This window comes from Pteronotus mesoamericanus, unplaced genomic scaffold, assembly GCF_021234165.1.
Source record: "Pteronotus mesoamericanus isolate MK-2021 breed Mesoamerican mustached bat unplaced genomic scaffold, CSHL_Meso_final contig_130, whole genome shotgun sequence".
Taxonomy (NCBI): domain Eukaryota; kingdom Metazoa; phylum Chordata; class Mammalia; order Chiroptera; family Mormoopidae; genus Pteronotus; species Pteronotus mesoamericanus.
The window spans coordinates 11729852-11752341 of record NW_026555060.1 but is presented as its reverse complement, the minus strand read 5'-3'; the positions used below and the strand labels follow the sequence as shown (position 1 = coordinate 11752341).

Here is a 22490-nt window from a genome sequence, read left to right as displayed (position 1 = left end):
AACTCAGAACACTTGGAAATGCATGTAGTACAAATAGTTATTAAAATATAGATAATGGAAAGGAGTATTAATTTAGAGTCAAAAACCTGTTTCTAATTATGAGGGCGAGGAGGATGAAGAATTTTTTTGAGTAGCTTTTCTTTTCCAAGACCTTCGTCTGCCTTATGACCTCGCTGTCCCAAAGAAGCCTGATTCCAGCATGGGAATCCCTGTTACACCTGCAAAGAGCTTTTTAGTCTCTTTGGAAATATTAGTTGTAATCTCTTTTTTATATGTATACTTTCATGGGTCTCCTTTCTAAAGCTCAAAAGAAAAATACTTTTTAGGGTGAGGGGCAGTAGAAGAGTGTATGGGGGGATAAATGGCTTGGGGTGGTGAACACAAAATACAATATACAGAATGATGTATTATAGATTTGTACACCTGAAACCTATATCATTTTATTAACCAATATCACCCCAATAAAAATAATTAAAAAGAAAATAAATAAAATAAACGTTTTAGTAACTACTTTCAAATTAAGTCCTAGTAATTTAAAAACTGCTTTATTTGCTGACATTAAATCTTTTCTTTTAATTACTTTCTGTTTGTGTGTGTGGACAAGAAGCACATCTGTGAGTGTCTCCTTTTCTGGTTTGTACTGAATGTGTGAAACTTTCCACAATTTCTCAGCTTTAAATGTTTCCTTCTTTTTCTGGTTCTTTTTTCTAACTGATTTGCTCTTCTTTCACTTTCCTTTCTTTACTTCTTTCCCTCCATTGAGTATTTCTCTTCCTTAATTTTTCTGCTTCTTTTCCATCAGTTTGGGGCATTAGAAGTAACTTTCTACATTGAGGAATTTTTTAAAAAACAGCAAATTATAATCTTTATCCAGCAGGTTGGAATCACTTAATATGGTTCTAAAAGCAGCTTCTTAATGTTAGTAACATCTGAGGGGTTGCTTAACCAAGAAGAGCCTCTTTAAAATATGTTTTTTATTTTTATTTTACAAGGTAATACATGAGCATATTTACATATTTTGAAATTTAAAAAACCTTAAAGTCTACATACCTGGAACTAATATAATGTTATATGTCAATTACATCTCAATTTAAAAAACCTCAAAAGTCTTGTTGAATAACAACAGTCCTCCCATTCCTCTTTACCCCCAGACTGATGACTCAGAGGCAACCAAATTCGATTCTTTTATTTGCTTCTTCACAAAGTAATATATTTATAATACAGTTTCTTGGTTTATAAATTCTAGACAATGCAAACTTGATATTATGGTAGGTGAGGCTATACTTTTCTTACCCAATCCTATCCACTTCCCCTCTCACATCTTCCCAATAGAGTGAAAATTCTATTTTTGCTCTTTCAGGTAGTATACTTTGTTTCCTTTTTTGTACAACTTTTTACTCTTTCTAAAATTAATAATCGCCTTGTTTTATATATGTGTGTGTATATATGTGTGTGTGTGAATATGTGTGTGTGTATGTGTGTGTGTGTGTGTGTGTGTGTGTGCACGCATATATATATATATATATATTCCCATCTGTGGAGATTTTTCTCCCATGGCTTTCGATCTTCTTGCTTAAATATGGACTTGATATCCAGGGCTGCTGTACAGCTCTCATTTTGAAACATTCTTTCACTGACTCTTGGGGATTTCCTGTCTCCCAAATCCTCTATTTCTATGTCAGGTCTTTCTTTTTCTTCATCTACTTCCTCTTCTTTGTGGAGCATATTCTCTGGTAGTTTCCTGAGAAAGAATAAACATAGCAGGTAAAATTTTGGAGCCTTTGAATATCAGAAATAATCAACAAAGTATCTGAAATAGTTGATAATTTTCTGGGTGTAATGTTTTAGGTTGGAAATAATTTTGCCTCAAATTTTTTAAAACATTTCTCCATTGCCATCTAGTTCCCTGTCTTATTGGGAAATTTGATGCTATTTGACACCTACACTTTGCAAGCAGTTTTAGTTCTCTTGTGTGTCCTTTTGGAGGAAATTTTAGGACCATTTCTTCTTTCTGACTAAATTTCATGTGGTGTGAGTCTTTTCTTTTTGGTTATGCTAGCCCCTTTTAATCTGGAAACCCTAATCTTTTAATTTGGGGACTTTTTTGGAATTATGTGTTGATTCTTTCCCCAATTTTCTCTGTTCTCTCTAGGACTTGCAAATAATTTCAGTTTCTAATCACATCTTTATAGAGCTGTATAGATCCTAAGGCTCATTTATAGCAGGTGGTTTTCATGACTCCCTATCATTTTGGAGAAAGCGCATAGGGGGAAAACATCCAGCATAAATCTAAACAACGATTTATCTTTTCCCTACTCAGTTTTTCTTATATAAATTTTGCTTTTTTAATGTAATTTTAAAGTAAAGAATTTCTGCTGGTTTTACTTTCTTTTATTGTCAGCTGTTAATGCTTTAAAATCACAACAGTATTTGTGACATCATAATTATAAATAGTAATATCTCCTATCATACCTATTATTGTGCCTCAGGTTTCTTATTGTAAAAGTAGCACCACAATAGAATCCATCCTTTAGTATTGTTGTGAATATTAAATGAGTTGCAGCACATAAAGTGCTTAGACCAAATACTGTACATAGTAAGTGCTCAATAAATAATGCTTATTTTTATATCACTATTTATGACCCAGTTTCCTCATTTTAACCTTTCTGAGGAAACTGAGACTTAGAAAGGTTAAATTCCTTGTGTAAGATGACACACATAGCAAGTGGCAGAGCGGGAACCAGCTTGCCTGGCTCTGAAGTCCATGCTTTTCCTATTCTGCACACTGGTAGTGAAAGTGCTCCTGTCTTTCTTCCCATGTCCTTTTTTCCTACCCCTGGATACAACTCACTTAGCCATTCTAAAATACAATAGTGTGCAAGGTCAATATTGGGTCACCAAACACTAGAGGCTTTGGACTCCCTTGAACACCTCGGAAGCACAGAAAATACTCTGTCCAGACTCATGTGGAGACAGAGAATGGGACATATGCATTTTCCACATATGCCATTCCATGACATTATGGAAAGGTTAGGATTTGTCTCAGTTAAGGCTGTGATGATTTTCAGTGGGTGGTGCACTGAGGACATTGCTAACCCATACTTGCACTATGTGTTAAAACAAGCAAGATGTGGTATCCTCTCTCGAAGAAGTAAACAACTGGCCATTCATGTTCTTTATGACACTTACTCAATAGAAGATGTCCCATTTGTGATTGTATAGGCAATAAATGCATTTTCCAAGTCAGTCACACAAAACTTCAGTTCCTTGAAGCTCTCCTGAAATATTCCCACATTGTGGCCAAGAACTGTCTCAAACTTTGTGCGGATAGAGCTCTGTGCTGTGCCAAGGAGTATGGAATGCTCAACAGAGCTGGCTACAATAGGTTTCACCTCTAATTTTGGAACTGAAAAAATGTTCTTTTATTTTTTACAAACTTGGACACACTTTTGGACAGACCCATTGCATTAGACAACTTTTGAATTAGATATAACATAAATTATCTTGAGTTGAAAAGTATCATTGCCTTTCTCATTATTCAAAAACCTCTTAAAATTCTTAACAAATGGAAAAAATAACACTGAAGGGGTGATGGGTGGTGGTATTTTTGTGATCCTGAGCATGTGTCCTAGAAAGGAAAATGCCCAGGACAAACAATTTCAGATGTGGAAACTATGGATATACAAGAAACAAAATACAAAACAGAATTTTAAATATTGGTCAGCCTGTTTCTCATCCTTTTCTCATTGAAAATCCAGTTCCTCGCATAACACATAGACACAGACAACAGTGTGGTGATGGCCAGAGGGAGGGGGGTGGGGGCTGCATAGAGGTAGCAAAGGTTGGGGGGAATGGGGAACATCTGTAATAGTGTCAACAATAAAAATGAACTTAAAAAAGAAGAATGTAAAGTGCTTTGTAAAGAAATAAAAAGAAAAGGAAATCCAATTCCCCAAGACTGCTTTTATGTTTTTGACACTAATGAAACACCTAAGAGTCTGGAAGCCAAAGAATCAGGCTGAAAGGGAGCATATTGTCTCCATGATGTATTCTACTTCTTCTTGTCTTTAAAGATTTGTATTAATGAGAATAGACTGGCCATATCAGCCAGATTAAATAATTCGGTCAGAAACAGAGGGAAGAGAATGTGCAAACTTAGGTTGGGCACCTACTGTGAGTCATGCACACCTAGACCCTTTCCATACATTTCTTATTTAATTTTTCAAACTTGATGTGGTCGGTATTTCTATTCTCATTTTATAGGTGCAGAAACTAAGTTGTTTAGAATTTATCCAAAGCTACATGTCATATAGAGGAAGAGCTAGGATTAAACTTAGCCTTCTTTTCTTTCCACTCTACTATATTACACACACACACACGCGCGCGCACACACACAGTTATTACAGACTAGCTGACCTTCAGAGACAGTATAATATGGTTAATAAGAAACAGGCATAGAGCCAGGTTGCCCCTGTTCAGATCCTGGCTTTCTTAGTTACTAGGTGTGTAGCAATGGGTATATAATTGAACTTAACCTCTGTGGCCAGCTTCCTCATCTGTAAAATGATATATCAGAACTTATCCCATAAAATTATTGCAAGGTATCAGTTTTATATAAAGTATTTAAATAATGCTTGCACAGAGGAAGCATTCAATAACAAAAATTATTTCTACAAATCCAGTATGGGGGAAGGAGTACTATAGATGACTCAGGCAGATGGGTCACTGGAATATCAGTACTAAACTATCTCATTTTTAAGGCAATTTCATTTATAATAGGGATAATTGCTATGTATAGTTATTTTTTATTTAACTTTTTAAAGTGTAGTTGGTATACAACCTTATATTGATATATTAATTTCAGGTATATAAAAGAGCAATTCAACATTTTTATACCTTGCAGAGTGATCTCCCCACCAATTCTAATAATCATCTGTCAGCATGTAAACTTATCACAATACAATTAACTATATTCCCCTTCCCCTTTCACCCACCTCACACCCACTTTCTTCTGGTAATCATTCCTTTGGTTTCTGTTTCTATGAATCTGTATTGTTTTGTTTTGTTTTTAGGTTCCACATGTAAGTGAAATCATCCAGTATTTGTCTTTCTCTGCCTGACTTACTTCACTTAGCATAATACTCTCTAGATCCATCCACATTGTTGCAAATGGCAAAATTTAATTTTTTTCCATTGTATAATATGCCATTGCATATTTATACATTCATCTATTGATGGGCACCTAGATGGCATTCATACCTTGGCTATTGTAAATAATGCTGCAGTGAACACAGGGGCATATACGTCTTTTGAATTAATGTTCCAGGTTTCTTTGAATAAATACCCTGAAGTGGAATTCCTGGGTCTTATGGTGTACCTATTTTTAATTTTTGAGGAATCTCCAAACTTTTTTTCAAACAGGCTGTACCAGTCTGCAAATCCTCCAACAATGCGCAAGGGTTCCCTTTTCTCTACATCCTCACTGACATATGGCTTTGATAGTAGCCATTCTGACTGGCGTGAGGTGGTAACTCACTGTAGTTTTGATTTGCATTTTTCTGATGACTGTGATGTTTTGCACCTTTTCATATGTGTGTTAGCTATCTGTCTTCTTTGGAGAAGTGTCTATTCAGGTCTTCTTTCCATTTTTGATTGGATTGTTTATTTTTTGTTATTGAGTTATATGAGTTTCTTTTATATTTTGGGCATCAACCCCTTATCAGGGATATCATTTGCAAATATGTGTACCTAGTCAGTAGGTTGTCTTTTTGTTTTATTGAAGGTTTTCTTCATTGTGAAGATGCACGGCTTGCAGATAATATGATACTATCTATAGAAAACCCTAAAAATCCACAAAAAAATTAATAAATAAAAGAATTCAATAAAGTATCAGGATACAAAATTAATATACATAAATATATTACATTCCTATACACTAATAATGAACAACAAGAAAAAAATGAAGAAAACAATCAAATTTACAATTACATCAAAAAGAATAAAATACCTCTGATAAACTTAACCAAGGAGGAGAAACACCTATACTATGAAAACTATTAATCAAGGATGTGAAAGAAAACTATAAGCTGTTTACAAAACGAGTTGAAGATGACACAAGTAAATGGAAGGTTATATTATGCTCATGTATTGGGTGGATTAATATTGTTAAAATGACCATACTACCCAAAGCAATTTTCAGATTCAGTGCAATTCCTATCAAAATACAAATGTCATTCTTAGAAGTAGAACAAATAATCATGACATTTTAATGGAACTATAGAGGGCTTCAAATAGCCAATGAAATCTTGAGGGAGAAGAACAAAGTTGGAAGTATCAGGTTTCCTGATCTGCAATTATCCTACAAGGCTATAATAATCCAAACAACATGGTACTGGCACGAAAAACAGGCCCATAGATCAATGGACCAAAATAGGGAATTCAGAAATAAACCTTCACTTTTATAATCAACTAATCTATGACAAAGGAGGTAAAAATATATAATGGAGTAATGATAGTCTCTTCAGTAAGTGGTTTTGGGAAGATTGAGAGATACATGCACTCAAAATTTTAACTGTACCACTTTCTTATACCATATATTGCAAAACTAAACTCAAAATGGGTTAAAGACTTATAATGTAAAACTCCTAGAAGAAAATGTAGGGAGTGAACTATTTGAGATCAGCCTGAGTAATATCTTTTTGTATGTAACCCCTTGAGCAAAGGAAACAGAAGTAAAAATAAACCATATATGTTTATTAATAAGAAAAGATATACATTTCATGATTTGCAAACTGATAAATACGGACAGAGCTGTTAGTAGTAAGACCAGTGCAGTTGTCAAAGACAACACTACTGGAGTAGGAATTGGTGGGGCGGGGGTGGGTAACCGAGTCCCGCAGTGTCACGTTTATAAAGACCTGTCATAGTGGTGGTGCAAGAATTTACCCTCTCAACTGGAGGAAATATCTGAGTGAAATGCCTCTAGATTTATTTTTTATTTTGTTATCACAGTTATAATATGCCTAGGTGACAGTGATTTCTACACATCATTTTTTATGGACTAAGATTTTTCTGCCTCATCTCCTTGCTTGCCAAATGAGGAGCAGTAAAGGGGCAAGGAAGCAGGAGATTTGGAGAAGGGGAAGTGAGTGCTTATAAATCCAGAATAACCTTTCTCAGAAGGCCTAAGCCAGGGAGCAAAGCATGTAGTGATAATGTCTGTCTCATTGTTACCTTGCCACTGGCTCTGCTGCTTTTAGCATAAATGCAGAAGGAACACAGGGCCTGAGGACTGGGGCCATGTTATGGACATTGTGCACCATACACGTTTGTGACCCTCAGATTCCCATCTCAGCCACTTGCTCTCTGTGAGATCCAGGCAGGTCATGTGAAATATCGGGGCTTCTGCATATTAAAGCAGTAACATCCTAGGTTCCTTTCATTTCTCACATCCTCTGACTCTGTTCTACAATTCTTCTTGGGTCTGGAATTAATCCGGTTGATTCAAGAAAGCATCTGGTTCTACAAGATCCACAGATGACAATCTGAGAGCCAGCAGCCACCCATCATCATCCTTAATCCCTTTTGTCAGTTCCAGGTGGTGTATACTACCCCCAGGACAATTTGTCCCTCTCAGGCAGCTGGAGCAGCACTGCCTTAGAACACAGAAAATGAATGTTTTCACCTTGACCTTATATCTTCCTTCCTGGCATAACTTCATTATTCCCATCTCATCCAACCATTACTCATCTTCTTTCCCACCCAAGGGGTAAGTAGAATTAACGGCAAATAGAGGGAGATCTTCAGGCGAACCCTTTTTACTATAATTCATTAAATTACACAATAGTTTTTCAAGTCTCTGTGACCCAAATTCAGGAAAACTGTCTGAGTTCCTCACAGGAAAATATAATACTAGGAAAAATACAATCCCAAAAGTAGGTAAGAGGGATAAAAAGGTTTCCATTTTCAATTTTAAATTTCAAATAATCATTTTAATTTTAATTGTAGGGAAAATAACTCTTATTATCTATTGAAATTTTTCTGCAGATAACAATTTGTTAAGCCTTTGGGGGAGAAATTATTTGGAGAATGTATTTAACTCACTTTCTACTGGAAATTCACATTAAAACAACTATTTTAAGTACAATAAAATGACATTTTAATAATTTTATATAATATTTTAGTGAAAGGTAGCTACTTTAAATTTACATGCTAACTATGTAAATGTCCTCAAGTGATTTTTTTAATTATCGTAAAGGAAAGAATGATAGGTAGTTTGACATATAAATGTGTGTGCAATGCAGGCATACCATTTATAGTTTATTAAACTAAAAGAATGCTAATCCAGCTTTATATTTAAAATAACATCCATTGAGGGGAAAGAGATTGATTTTCTAAAATAAAAAATAATTGTTTAGAGTTAGAATTAACTCTACAAATATTTATCTGTGATAAGTAAATTGGTGGTAAGAACACAAAATTACAGTTGCTAATGATCAGTTTGACGTTAAAAAATAACTGCACCCTTAAAGCTGAAGGGATGAGATGTAGTGGGAACTCTTTGTGGGATTTCCTAACACATGGACTGGCAAATGCTCCTTGTTTATGCTCCTCTGGCATAAACAAGGCATTGACACTTTACAGTATTTTAAGACCTGAAATTCAGTATTTGCTTATTGACATCTAGACTTTACACTATATTTCTTTAGCTTTGTATACAAAAAGCTTTCCACTGAAGTGTTAACATCAGACCTGACATCAAGTAAAGCTGGTTTAGCCATGAGTAAGAAACACAATCTTTTAAAAATCATATTTGTGAAATATTTGATCTTTTTGCTGTAAAAGTTTGACCTAGGTCTTTAATTGCAATGACTAGATGTTGAGTTAAAAAAACATTTTTGACACATTTATTTTTTATTAAGGTGTAATTGATAAACATTAGTTTTAGGTATGCAACATATTGATTAAATATTTATATATATTGCTAAATGTTCACCACAGGAAGTCTAGTTATTATCCATCATTATATGTAGTTACAGAGATTTTTTTTTCCTTGGGATGAAAACTTTTAAGATTGACTCTCCTAGCAACTTCCACATGTGCAATACAATACTATTAACTATAGTCAACATGCTTGTACATTACATCTCTTGATTAATTTATTTTATAACTGAAACTGTGTACCCTTTGACCCCGTTCCCCCATTTCTCTCAACCCCTCACCCTTCCAACTCTGGCAATCACCAGTCTGTTCTCTGTATCTATGACCTTGTATTTTTTTTGGGGGGAGGCTGGGAATTCCACATATAAGTGAGATCATACAGTATTTGTCTTTCTATCTGACTTATTTTACCCAACATAATACTCTCTGGGTCCACCTATGTTGTTGCAAACGGCAAGATTTCATTCTTTTTATGGCTGAGTATATTGGAGTATTTTAAATATATATATTTTTTAATTTTATAGCTGAGTATATATATAGGAATATTATATATAATATATATCACATTTTAATTCATTCATCTATTAATGGACACTTAGGTTGTTTTCATATTTTGGCTATTATAAATAATGTTTTCATTTTCTTTGGATACATACCCAGAAGCAGAATAGCTGAATCATAAGGTACTTCTATTTTAAATTTTCCGAGGAATCTCCATGCTGTTTTCCATAGCAGATGCACCAATTTACATTACTACTAAAGTTCACAAGGCTTCCCTTTTCTATACATACTTGCTAACACTTATTTATTTTCTTTTGATAATGGCCATCCTGACAGGTGTGAGGTGGTATTTCATTGTGGTTTTGATTTGCATTGCCCTGATGATTAGGAATATTGAACTTGTTTTCATGTACCTATTGGCCATCTGTATGTCTTCTTTGGAAAAATGTCTATTCAATTCCTCTGCCCATTGTTTAATCTGATTATTTGGTTTTGGGTTTTTTTTTTCTATTGAATTGTACAACATTCTTAAAGTAATTATATATTTCACACAACTAATTTTCCCAAGTAATGCAGGAAAGATTTACAAATTGTTTTGACCAGATTTTGTCAGCATGGAATCAGGTTTGTTTCACTGGGGAATCAAACTCTTTGATATATATTGGTTATCTTTTATAAACACATGTTTCCATTTAATTGTTATAGCGATGTTTAATCTGATTTGGAAGTTGGTAACTTTTCTTGGAAAGGAAAAAGCATAAATTTGGATGTAAAATTAGCTTAAATGGTTAATCTATATTTTATCTTTGATTATATTATTTTACAGTTCTATAATACTTTAAAAACTGAATAAATAAAGCATTATTATGTAGGTGTTATCTTTAAGAATTATTCTACTTTCTGTACTTTTTATAGTACCAACTTTATTTTCAAGCATATTATGGTGTATCAAAGCCAAATGTGGCAGAACATATTTCATCTGATATCATTGAAAAAATAAATGTTATGTGGGTTTTTAAGTTTTAAATAATTTCTCTGTGGGCAGACATTACACACAGATGGAATTCATTTATCCATTTATTCAATATTCATCCCAGTAAATAGCTACTGAAAGTTTATTCAACGTAAACCACTAAGCTAAGTCGTGGTGAGATTACAAAGATGAATAAAAAATAACCCCTGCTTTATGGGGAGTTCATTTGTTAGGCTAATTACTTAGCTGCTGTAACAAAGAGATCCAAGATTCAGAGGCTTAAATAAGATAGAAATGTGCTTACTTCACCTGTAGCAATTCCTAGGTGAGTGTACCCAGGGTGATGGGGGCCACCTTAAACTTGTGGTTTCCATGATTGCTCTAGTCATCACATTTTCAAGCCATCAGAAAGAAGAAATTCAGGACAACTTGTTGTTAAGAAGGTAACAGTGAATTCATATATTTTATTTCTGCCCACACCTCATTGGACAGAATTTAATTTTGTAGCCACACCTGGGGAATGCAGCCTCTAAATGATCAGTGGGTATAGAATTCAGGGGACTCCTTTCTGACAAGAAGGAGAACTTAGGAATTGAAGAGATCAAAATATTAATATGTGCAACAACATGGATGAATCTACAATCATTAGGTTAGGTAGAAAAAGTTGATCACAAAAGATTACGTACTATGTCATTCCATTTTTATGAAACTCTGGGAAAGGCAAAATATGGTGTGGCAGGTCAATGGTTGACTGGGGCAGGGTCCTGTAGAAGTGATCAACATGAAGTGGCACAAAGAAACTTTCAGGGCAATGGAAATGTTCTAGATCTTGATTGTAGTTATATGACTATATACAATTACCAGAGTTCATAAAGCTCACACCTGAAGTGATTTAGTTATTATTGTTGTTGCCACTGCTGCCATTGTTACTAGTGCCTTGGGTGGGAATCAGAATTCCAAGGGAGTTAAGAAACAAAAGTCATTGGCTAAATTTGGAATTGAGCCAAAAAACTACCGTTGCTTTATTTTGCTTGAATTTCTTTTTATTTAAAAAAATGAAAAGTATATATATTTATTAAGAAAATTCAAATGACTGGTATACAAACAACCCCAAAGTTTAGTATCTGAACTGAGAAATAAACCCCAATAAAAGATTTATTTCTCATTTATGTCATGATCCTATTGTTTGGTTGCTCTTCTTCTAGCAGCAACTAAGGATCTAGCTTCTTTCGTCCAATGGCTCCTCTGTCTCCCAGGACCCTGGAATCCTTTGGGATCTTGGAATCATCGGCTGATCCTCTGCAGCCAGCCAGGGCCAGGTCTAGAAGTGGCGTACCCTCTATTGCCTGCATTCCAATGGCAAGAATGAGTCATACGACTGCACTTAGAGGGTGTCTGGATGTGTGGTCTTCTTGTGTACTCACAGCAAGAGTGATATGGTTAGTAAACACATAACATGGTATCTGCAAAAATACCACTAAATATAAAGAAAACGAAAAAAGTTGTCCTCAATTCCAATCTGGAAACACCTAAGAGTCTGATTTATATTCTTTTAATCTTTTTATATATGCATTTTTTAACATTTTATCATCCATGGCTTGTATATGTAATCTATATACTTATATTTCACTAAATATTACTAAATACTTTTCTATGATTAAAAAGTTTGAATTCTGCCCTGAGTGGTGTGGGTCAGTTGGTTGAGCATCGTCCCACGAAATGAAGGGTCACCAGTTTGATTCCCCATCAGGACGCATGCCTTGGTTGTGGGTTTGGTCCCCAGTCAGGGCACATGCAAAAGGCAACCAGTTGATGTTACTGTCTCACATCAATGTTTCTCTTCCTCTCTTTCTCCCTTCCTTCACCTCTCTCTAAAAATAAATAAATAAAATCTTTTAAAAAAATTCAAATCCTATCTCTGCAACATACTAGTTGGGTGAATTTGGGAAAGTTTTTAGGCCTTAGGTTGTTTAATTTAGAAAATTATGACATAAACAATACTTACTAAACAAGGCTGTTGTGAGGATAAGTGACATAATCCATGTGGAATGCACAGTATGGGGGCAGACACACAGTAGGCTGAATTTTCAGCCTAGTTCTCCTTGCATGAAGAGCACAGTAGTTTAATCATTGCCATTTTATAATGTGTTAATGTTTGATTGGACAAGTTCTTTATCATGTTTTATGGTCATAATTAAACACTGTTTGTGATGGCTCATTTCTCCAAAGAGACTACATAATATTTTTCCGTAAAGAAAAAGTGTGTCTTACCCTGGCTTTTTGGGAAAGTAGAAACCAAGACAAAGGCCTTAAGCTTATTAGCTAGTGCAACCTTAGGAGACACTGTGAGGGGCAAGGGGAGTAACACAAGGAAGGAGAGCAAGCCAATACAAGGCATTCGCTAGTTCTCTGCTGCTCTCTGCAACTGCTTGTTCCATCCCACAGTGCTGTCCTCTGAGATGTATAAACAGCATTTCAAGCCATTTAATCCAGGGGAGGGAAGGGGAATATTTTCCCCCATGGACCCCGTATGGCATTGGTAAGGTTTCACCCAACTGGGAGTCCATTCCACACAGTTCAGGCTTGAATGTGACTCGGTGGCACCCAGTGGGTCCCACAGTGGTCATGACTGGGTATCAGACAGAAGCTCGGGACAGAGGCCAGGCAAAGGCAGCACAGGACAATTGGTGACACTGGAACTGGGAGAGAGCCTGAGAGGATGTAACTTTGAAATAAGTTGCCCCATTTTTTTATTCTGGAACATAGCAATAACATTTGCAAAAGAGAACTATCCTATTTATTTCCAAAGGCATGTTTTTCTGTTCTTTTGATTTGCTCCCATTAGTATCAAAGTAATTTAAAAAACTGTATTATAAAACAGAGAAGAAGATAGCTCAGCTTAATGAAAAAGTGCTCCCACCTGCTAAGCCACAAGTCTGTGTGGTAGCCTGGCTTAGTTAAAGAGGAAAGGCAGGCAAATTGGTTCTGTTTTTTAAAGTCAGAAATATTTGCTACCACCTTTGGGGAAAGGACCTCCCTCATTCATTCCCTGACTAAAAAGCCTGGACATTGGAGGGTCAGTTAGCATCCTCGAGCCTCACCCAGGTCATTTCTGGTGCGCCTCAGGCAACTCTTCTTCCCACGCACTTAGTGTTACTCAGAGCTGCTTCCTTAGGTGGAAGTTACTCTTGTTAAAAAAAAAAGTTTGTGAACAGCGTGTCAGGGACCTCCTCCAAACTAACCCCTCTGTCTCTTCTCTGCCCCGCAAAATGTAAACTCTTCCTGGACCAGAAATAATATCCTGGGCATTGTAAGCATTTCCAGTGGGCACATAGAGGGACTTTGCCCCATCTTTTGACGAGCTCCGAGAGTTCGGTAACAGGTGATCATTTTGCATTCAAGAGAATAGACTATGTGGGCCTGGTTTCCCCTCTTGTTCAAAGGACTTTTAATGAGAGCCAGGTGGAAAGTTTCTAGCTGTGACTCTGAGCTATGCACAAGGGGTCTAATGTATGTGACCCATATCACCTCTTTGTCATGATTTTGGAACACTGAGTTTGGGTTGTCCCTCACCTAACCGTTGAACTACTGCACACCCTTTGGAGGTATTTCACTCTGCTCCTCGATGTCTAGATGTAACAGTGTTATTATGTGCTATTAAATTTCTCCACAAAATGCCATAGCTATTGGCTACTCATTTGTGTGCACCAACATTCTTATTTACTGACTGAGTCCATTTTGTAGTAGTTAGTGACCTTCCCAGAACTTCAGCATTCTTGGCAGGCATTTTTCTTCTTAGCCACAGAGGAACCCTGTATTCCTCTGGATCCTTTCAAGAGATGGGAATGCAACAGCAGCAGCTGAAGATACGAAAATAACTAGGAGCAAAATAGACATCAAATTCAAAAATACTGAGAAAGAATTTTCAGCAGAAGCACTTCTTTTTTGACGCTGAACATTCTGTGGGATTCAGTGATAAGTTGGCTACCAATGGTTATTTTGAATAGGAAAAAAGTAATGTGTACATATTGACATGTTACTTCATATTTTGAATACATATAGAATTCTGAGTATTGATTTTACTCTTAAACTCATGAGGGTGATTGATATACTATGTTGAAATAGGTGGATATTAATGAGGATAGAACAGAGACTTCTAATACTTCCATTTTTAACCAGACACAAATAAAACTTTAGGACTTCACAAAATAATGAATCTAGTGGGTGGATGATGTCAGCATCTAAATTTCTGTTAATACTTTAAAAGGGGGCTTTTAATAATGTTAAAAAAAAAGTTCAACTGATTGGAAGGCCAAAGGTCAGTGAGATACACAATGTCGTTGAGCGAGCATTCCACAAAAATGAGTATCTCCTCTGGCATAGAGTGTTCTTTCTTCAACATTCCTGGCTGACACAGCCACATTTCTTTAGTTATGTGTTCTGTTACAAGACGCCTAGGCAGTCCCACCCAAAAGCATTAACGCTGCTCTATTACCATAAAAGTCTGCCCTATGAGTGTTATTTAAAAAAACAAAACAAATGGGCTGCATTAGAACAAATAGCAGCCTTTCTTCCTGGATGGAAGAAAACACACTCAACCTTCTTACCGGAGTTTCCGTCTTCCCGCAGGGATGGAGGCTCCCCTCCCCATGTGCACAGAGACTTCCATGCTCTTCGTTTTAGCTTTTTTGTTTTCACTTTCTCCTGAAGGTATTGTAATGGACAAAAATTGTACATTTAAACCTGCCTTTGAGATCAGGGAGAAATATTTAAACATTTATGCATTTGTCAGAGATGTATTTATAAGACTGTTGATTTTGGGACACCCAACTCTTGCATTTAAACTGCCGAAATGAGTCATGTTTGTGGGAGGTAATTACTACCAGAAAGTACAACTAACTTGTAAGCTTCTCTTTAAAGTGTCCACTCACAATCTACAATTACTGTAAATAACAGGCTACCAGGGCCCCTGCTCTGTTGTACAGCTGTATATATTTCTTATGAGTGCATTAGTATACCCAAACATACTTTTGTCACAGAGGGGTTCTTTGAGGATAAATGAATCCCTTTATTAAAGTATCAATACAGATTTCTGAGAATGTAGAATTGAAAAAAATATAAATAAATTCAAGGTCTCCCTTCCACTGTAGAGAACAAAAGAACAGCTGGCTCAAAAGAGAAATAATAGATTCCAGTTGGTGGGAAATGTATATACTTGATTCGTGCCTCATTAAAGAGTGGATCCAATACACTGAAATGAGAGCATGCACTACTTCTTTAACAACTCAGTGCCTTTTTCATGCTTATGTTGTGTCCTTCTGGGAGGCTCTCAGGCTCTTTTCTGAGTGATTGATGAAGGCTACACCCATCTCACTCGTAGCAGAGTGGGAAACTTCTTTGGGCCACAATGCCAGAGTTCTGAGAACACCCTGCGATTGAAACATCCATGACTCTCTCTTCACCAGTCAGTGCTTAAGACTTCACAGATAAATTGCGGAGAGCTGGTATTGCAGAAAGGAGAAAGAGTAGAATGGCATTCGTTATCTGGAGTCCGCTTAAACAAGGGACTTCCACAGCAGGGGATGGGGAAAGCAACAGAAGGGGAGGCTGGACTTTCCATAGACAGGTCAGCTCCTTGATGGTTTCACCCTGCCATAGCCTTAGCATACCTTTGTCTTACCCTTGCTTAATGTACTCGGCCATGATACCAAGGCCTCCCGGTCTCCCTTAGAGCTCCCCTGCCTCCTTAGTCAAACACATACCCTTCTCTATAGGTCTGAGACTTAACTAACTGAATAAATCATGCCCCCTTAGAGTACTTATGACTCAGCTGCCTTCATGAACCTGTTCACATTCATACATCTGTCACTTGTTTATTCATCACTTATTCAATAACCCTTTACTGAGTACTCTCCATGTGTCTGTTGCACTAGGTGCTGGAATACATCTGTGACCATAACCCAGACCCTGTCTTTGAGGGTCATAATGCTTGGTTTGAAATGGCCACTTTTCATAATCATCTGTGAAAAGCAGCAATTTCAAAACGTATAATAAATGTTAGATGGGGGTAAGTGGGTGTTATGGGGACACATCAGAAATGTGGCCTACCTGATCTTGGGGAGCAGAAAACACTTAACCACAAATGCCTGGGTTTAATCAAAGACCTGAAGGAAAAGTAGGAAAGGGACAGAAGGCTTAAGGGGGAGTGAGAGTCTATGTAGGAGAAAAAGAACACACCAAAGTCTGTGAAAAATAAGATGTACTTCAGAGGAGAGAGTTCACAATGGATAGAGCAGGGAGTAGAAAATCATAGAATGCCTATAGTGAGGCTCACCATGGAGACCAAAACGTGAAGGACCTTGTCTGCTCTGTGAAGGAGTCTGGATGTAACTGGGATCTGTCGAAGGATATACCCTATATACTGTGACAGATTTTTCACTTTTTCATATGCTTGCACCTAAGCATCCAGACTTAATCTTGAATGTGTCACTAAACTCTCAGCCTTTTGGCTAGTTTTCTTACTCTGTTTTACCACAATTAATCAAAACTGTGACCAGAACAAGTACACTGTTCATATCTCTGACTGGTAGCATTGCTTCATTTGTTCTGCCATCTTCAGACACATACTCCACTCCTGAATCTCTATTATCATCCAGGCCCACAACTTACCTACAATGCTCCTATTTGACATATTTTTATTGAAATGTCTTTCTTGTTTAATTTTTAACTCAAATTAAGATCTGGAACATATAAGCTTAAACTCAATGAATTTTACCATATGTAAAGAAATGTCCCAGTGATACAGAAATGACCAAAAAGGTTATATCCCCACCTTCCTGGAGTTGACATTTTAGAGGAAGACAGACAAATAAACAATGTATCAGGTAGTGATAATTGTATAGAAAATTGTTATGAGGTAATTGTTGAAAACTTAAGCAAATAAGAGCTGCTGGAGGGTGACATTTAACTGTGGGATTATAATATACATGTATATACACAATAAAATAGATACATGTTTCTATACTGTAAGCATGTGTGAAGTTTTTTAATGACTTCAAGATTCAAAAAGTAGAGAACTCACATAACTAGTTTGAAATCATATTCTTGGATAGTAATGTGATTGTTACTTACAAATTTCAGATTTCAAGAACTTTTATGATTTTTAGTTTATTAAATTCTGTGCATGATTCTATTCTTAGCCTTACAGTGTAATATTGAATAAATGGGATTGTGCAATAATCTTTTCATCTAAATGCCCCAGGTTTATAAGTAATGGAACAATGTACTTTTGATTTCATATTTGCTTTAATAAAATAATAGTTAAGCACTTCACTATTTATGTTTATCTCAATTTTCATTGGAATTATGGAGAAATATTAGCACAACCTTGTAGGCAGTAGTAGGAGTTTTGATAGGGAGTGACTGACACAAGTTCTCCAACCGAGGCCAAACAGGAGCGACGGGCAAGGGGAGTGTGGGGAGAGTACTGACGAAAGAAGAGCTGAGATTGCCCAGAATTGTAGGGTGGCATGAGTCCTTATTAAAAGCACACTAGTCGCAAATAAAGGTCAATTATTAAATGTAGCCAACCATAGAATGTATAACATAATAGAACCTAAAAGTTGCAATATAAGAGCTGCTCTGTAACCTTATTTCAGAATCTATTTCACATTTAGTACTTGATTTGTTCTCTCCTACAATGTTATAGAATGTACCTCTATTTACAAATAACCTAGACTTGTCATTTTTCTATTATAAAACACAAAATTAATATGCTTGATATAATAGTTTTATATAGAACACTACACCTGCCCCTGCATAGAAAATATAGTTTATTTTCAAAAACCACGGGCTCTTTTCAAATATTGATCATGTATTAAGTAATAAATGAAATGATAAATTTTAAAGACTTGTTAACATATAGAAAAATTCTCTAATCAGAAAATAAAGTTAGAAATCCACAATACGAAGATAGGAAAAACATAGCTGGAAACTTAAATAACATGGGAAAGTCAAAGAGGCAATCTCAGTAGAGATTACATTTAGCACTAAAGAGTAGTGTACGTACTCCATAAACAGCTCCAGTATTAAAAATAAGCTAGTGATTGGATTTAGAAGCTGCAAAAAGAGCATAAAATGAATCCAAGAAATGTAAAATAAAATAGAAACTAACTAAAAAATAAAGAAACAGTAGAGGGGATAAACAAAACCAAAAACTAGTAACTTGAAAAAAATGAATAAAAGAGAACAATCAAGAAAAAGACAAGCCCTGACCAATGAGGCTCAGTTGGTTGGGCATTGTTCCCCAAAGCGAAGGGCCACAGGTTTGAGTCCCGACTGAGGCACTCGCCTGGGTTGTGGGTTGAGTCCCCAATCAGGGCACATACAAGAGGCAACCAATCATCGATGTTTCACACATCAATGTCTCCCTCTCATTCTCCCTCCCTTTCCCGCTCTATAAAAATAAATAAATAAAACCTTTAAAAAATAAAAAAGGCACAGATTTATATTATTAACATCCAAATAAGGGGTTTACTACAGAGAATTGCTAAACCATAAATGATTACTTTGAACAGACATGTCCAAAATTTAAGTCTTTAGATAAAAATTTTCTTTAAAACAATTACAAAAATTAACTGAATAAAAAAATGATCCACATTAATGGTCTAGCAGTCATTGAAGAGCCATTTTGGGGGATTGTAAAGATGTCAATGGTTTCCAAATTAATTAATAAATTCAATTAAAAATTCAATTCCACTTAAAATATCACCAGAGTTGTATATAGAACTTGACAAATGTCCTTAGCATTCATATGGTAAAGGACAAGATAGCCAAAAATTCTTTAAAGAAGAACTAGGCAGGGAAGAAAGCAATACATTTTGTAAAATTATAATGGTTAATACAATTTGGGCACCGAAGCAGACAAGGTGCACAGCGGATAGAACACAGAGCTCAGGCACAGACCTCATGCATAAACGGAAACTTAATATCTGTGAGGAGTTTTATTACTGATCAGTAGGGTAATAAAATGGTGGTGGAAAATTAGTTATCTGTATGGGAAATGATAAAATTTAATTCTTACTTTATTTTCCAGGCTGTATTAAAAACTAAATGTGTAGAGCAGCATTTTAAAAATTTAGAAGATAGCATAAAAAATATCCTTAAGGCCTGAGCGTGGAGAGAAAGCTCTAAAATACTATACGAAAACAATTAAGGAAAGAACTGATAAACCTGACTCCTTTAAGATATTAAACTTTTCTATTAAAAAGATGCTATAAATAAAGATAAAACACAGACTGAAGGAAAATATTTACGATACATATAGCTGACAAAGTGTTGATTGCCTAAAATTAAGGAAAGAAATAACTCCATAAAAATAATAAGCAGCATGGAGACATGGAACAGACCGACAGGGACCAGAGAGGAGCGGGGAGGGGGATCACGGTGGGAAGAAAGGGAAGGACTCGTCAAAGAACATGTATGAGTGACCCATGGACATGGACCAGTGTGGGAGGGGCAGAAGAGGGCGAAGGGGGAAAATTGGAGTAACTGTAATAGAATAACAATTTTAAAAATCTTTTAAAAATAATAGGCAAAGGGTTTTCTTTGGTACAAAGAGGGAAAGATGAATAAGCAGAGCACAGAGGATTTTTAGGGCAGTGAAAATACTGTGTATAACACCATAATGATGGATACATGTTATTATACATTTGTCCAAACCCATAGAATGTACACCAAGAGTGAACCATAATGTAAAGTATGGATGTTGGATGATAATGTAGGATCGATGTAGTTTCATCAATTATAACGAACATGCCAGCCTGGGTGGGTGGGGGTGTTATTAATGAGTGTGTGGTATATGGGAAATCTCTGCTCCTTTGTCTCAATTGTGAACCTTACTGCTCTAAAAAAATTAAGTGGTTTTTTTTTTAAATAGGCAAAGTTATATGGGATAAGCTGAAGAAAATGATTGCATAATGACCAAGAAAAATGAAAAATTGTTCAACTTTTACTAATAATCAGAGAAATGCAAAACAAAAAATAAGTTGCCATTTCATATCATGAGATTTGAAAAATATTTAAAGCTTGACAGTACCAAATGGTGACTTGGAAGTGTAGCAAAGAGAACTTTCAAATATTTTTGTTGGAAATGTTAGTTTATACAAAATATTTTGAGAATAATTTGACAATGTCTAGCAAAGTTCAAAGTCTGGTGTCCCAGCATTCCAGCCCGAGATACAGGTCATTCCTAGAGGAACTATTGCAGACTGTCACACAGCACACTTGTACAGGAATGTTCATTATACCAGTGCCAGTAATGGTAAAAATCTGAAAATCACTTGAATAATCATCAGTAAGAGAATGGATAAGCAAATCATGATGCAAGCAAACAAAAATGAACAGTGTACAACTTGAAATAAATTGGGCCCTGGCCAGATGGCTCAGTTGATTGGCGCTTCCTCCCTTACATCAAAAAGTCTCAGGTTCAGTCCCCAGTCTGGACAAGTATGGGAGGCAACTGATCTGTTTTTCTGTCTGTCTGTCTGTCTGTCTGTCTGTCTCAAGTCAATAAAAATCATATCCTCAGATGAGGATTAAAAAATAATAATACACTGTCGCATCCGCCGCCACCTGAAGCTGCTGGGACCCCCAGCCTCGCCGTCCCTTCCAAGCCTCCCGCGCCATGCCGTCGGAGAAGACCTTCAAGCAGCGTCGCACCTTCCAACAAAGAGTAGAGGATGTCCGACTTATCCGAGAGCAGCATCCGACCAAAATCCCGGTGACAATAGAACGATACAAGGGTGAGAAGCAGCTTCCTGTCCTGGATAAAACCAAGTTTCTTGTACCTGATCATGTCAACATGAGTGAACTAATCAAGATCATTAGAAGGCGCTTACAACTCAACGCTAATCAAGCCTTCTTCCTGTTAGTGAATGGGCACAGCATGGTGAGCATATCCACACCAATTTCAGAAGTGTATGAAAGTGAGAAGGATGAAGATGGATTCCTGTATATGGTATATGCCTCTCAGGAGACATTTGGAATGAAATTGTTGGTGTAAGACTAGAAAAATGCGTATGTTCTAGAATTTTTAAAACCCTTACCAACAGGAAAAAAAGGGATGTTACCAACTGAGATTGATCAGTTCATCTAATCACAGATCATCAAAACAGTAGTGTTCCTGCCTAGGGGCTGCAGAAAGTTGTTTTTGTACTTTGAGCAGAAAAACTGAGTTCCAAATGAGCACATTCAGCTTTGGAAAACTATATTATTTAACCTAGGCTGTCTTGTTTTAAAATTTAGAAGTTTAAAAATAAAATACTTTGCCTTCTGAGTCACCAATAAAAATAATAATAATAATAATTAAAAATAAACAAAATGGAACAATGGGCACCAACATAGATTCATCTCAAAAACATAATGTAGAAGGAATAACATGTAAGATGAAAAACTGCAGGATGATTATATAGAATATAGTACCATTTATATAAAGTTTATAACCCTTCAAAAACAATGCTATATATTATTATGGGGTAACTATGTAGTAAGGTAAAAAAACTTCCATGAGAAAAATAAACACCAAATTATAGACGGCAACACTTGTTAGGGATGGAGAGAGGTGAATAGGATCCAGGAAGCTTAGAAAAATGCAGATCAAATATAGTAGTGTGCTCAAATTTGATAAAGAATATGGTGCAAGTGTGTTTTCTATTTTAATTTGTGAACATCTCTATATCCATTTATTCTTAATTAATATCTAGCATGCGCCGCACTGTGTTAAGAACTAGGGCTAGGGCACTGAACAAAAAACAAAACCTCCAGCCTCATAGAACTTACAGAACATAGAACATAGAGAGAGCTTGAAATATTTTTTATTTTAAAAAGGGAAAAAAGAGAAAGAAAGATGAAGAAACACACACAACTTTTTTGAGAAAGAGTGGTTGGAACTATGTAGGTTCAAGTTGGTTAATGGTTTATCCAGTAAAATGAATTTCTGTAGTGAGATTCAACTGCCTGATAGCAAGCAAGTAGGAGAGCAGCAGTTGGGTTGTTCCAACATTGATGTTTCACCATG

At 36.0% G+C, this 22490-nt stretch overlaps 1 protein-coding gene across 1 annotated transcript; it reads left to right on the top strand.

Moving 5' to 3' along the window:
- Positions 1–21004: 21004 nt before the first annotated feature.
- On the top strand, positions 21005–21742 carry LOC129084168 (microtubule-associated proteins 1A/1B light chain 3B-like). Its single transcript, XM_054590197.1, has one exon. The coding sequence runs from the start codon at positions 21099–21101 to the stop codon at positions 21474–21476; it is 378 nt and encodes a 125-aa protein (XP_054446172.1). The 5' UTR covers positions 21005–21098; the 3' UTR covers positions 21477–21742.
- The last annotated feature ends 748 nt before the right edge of the window (positions 21743–22490 follow it).

Bases quoted from the DNA above. Each gene is read 5' to 3' on its own strand.
- LOC129084168 (XM_054590197.1), top strand. From the start codon at position 21,099: ATGCCGTCGGAGAAGACCTTCAAGCAGCGTCGCACCTTCCAACAAAGA.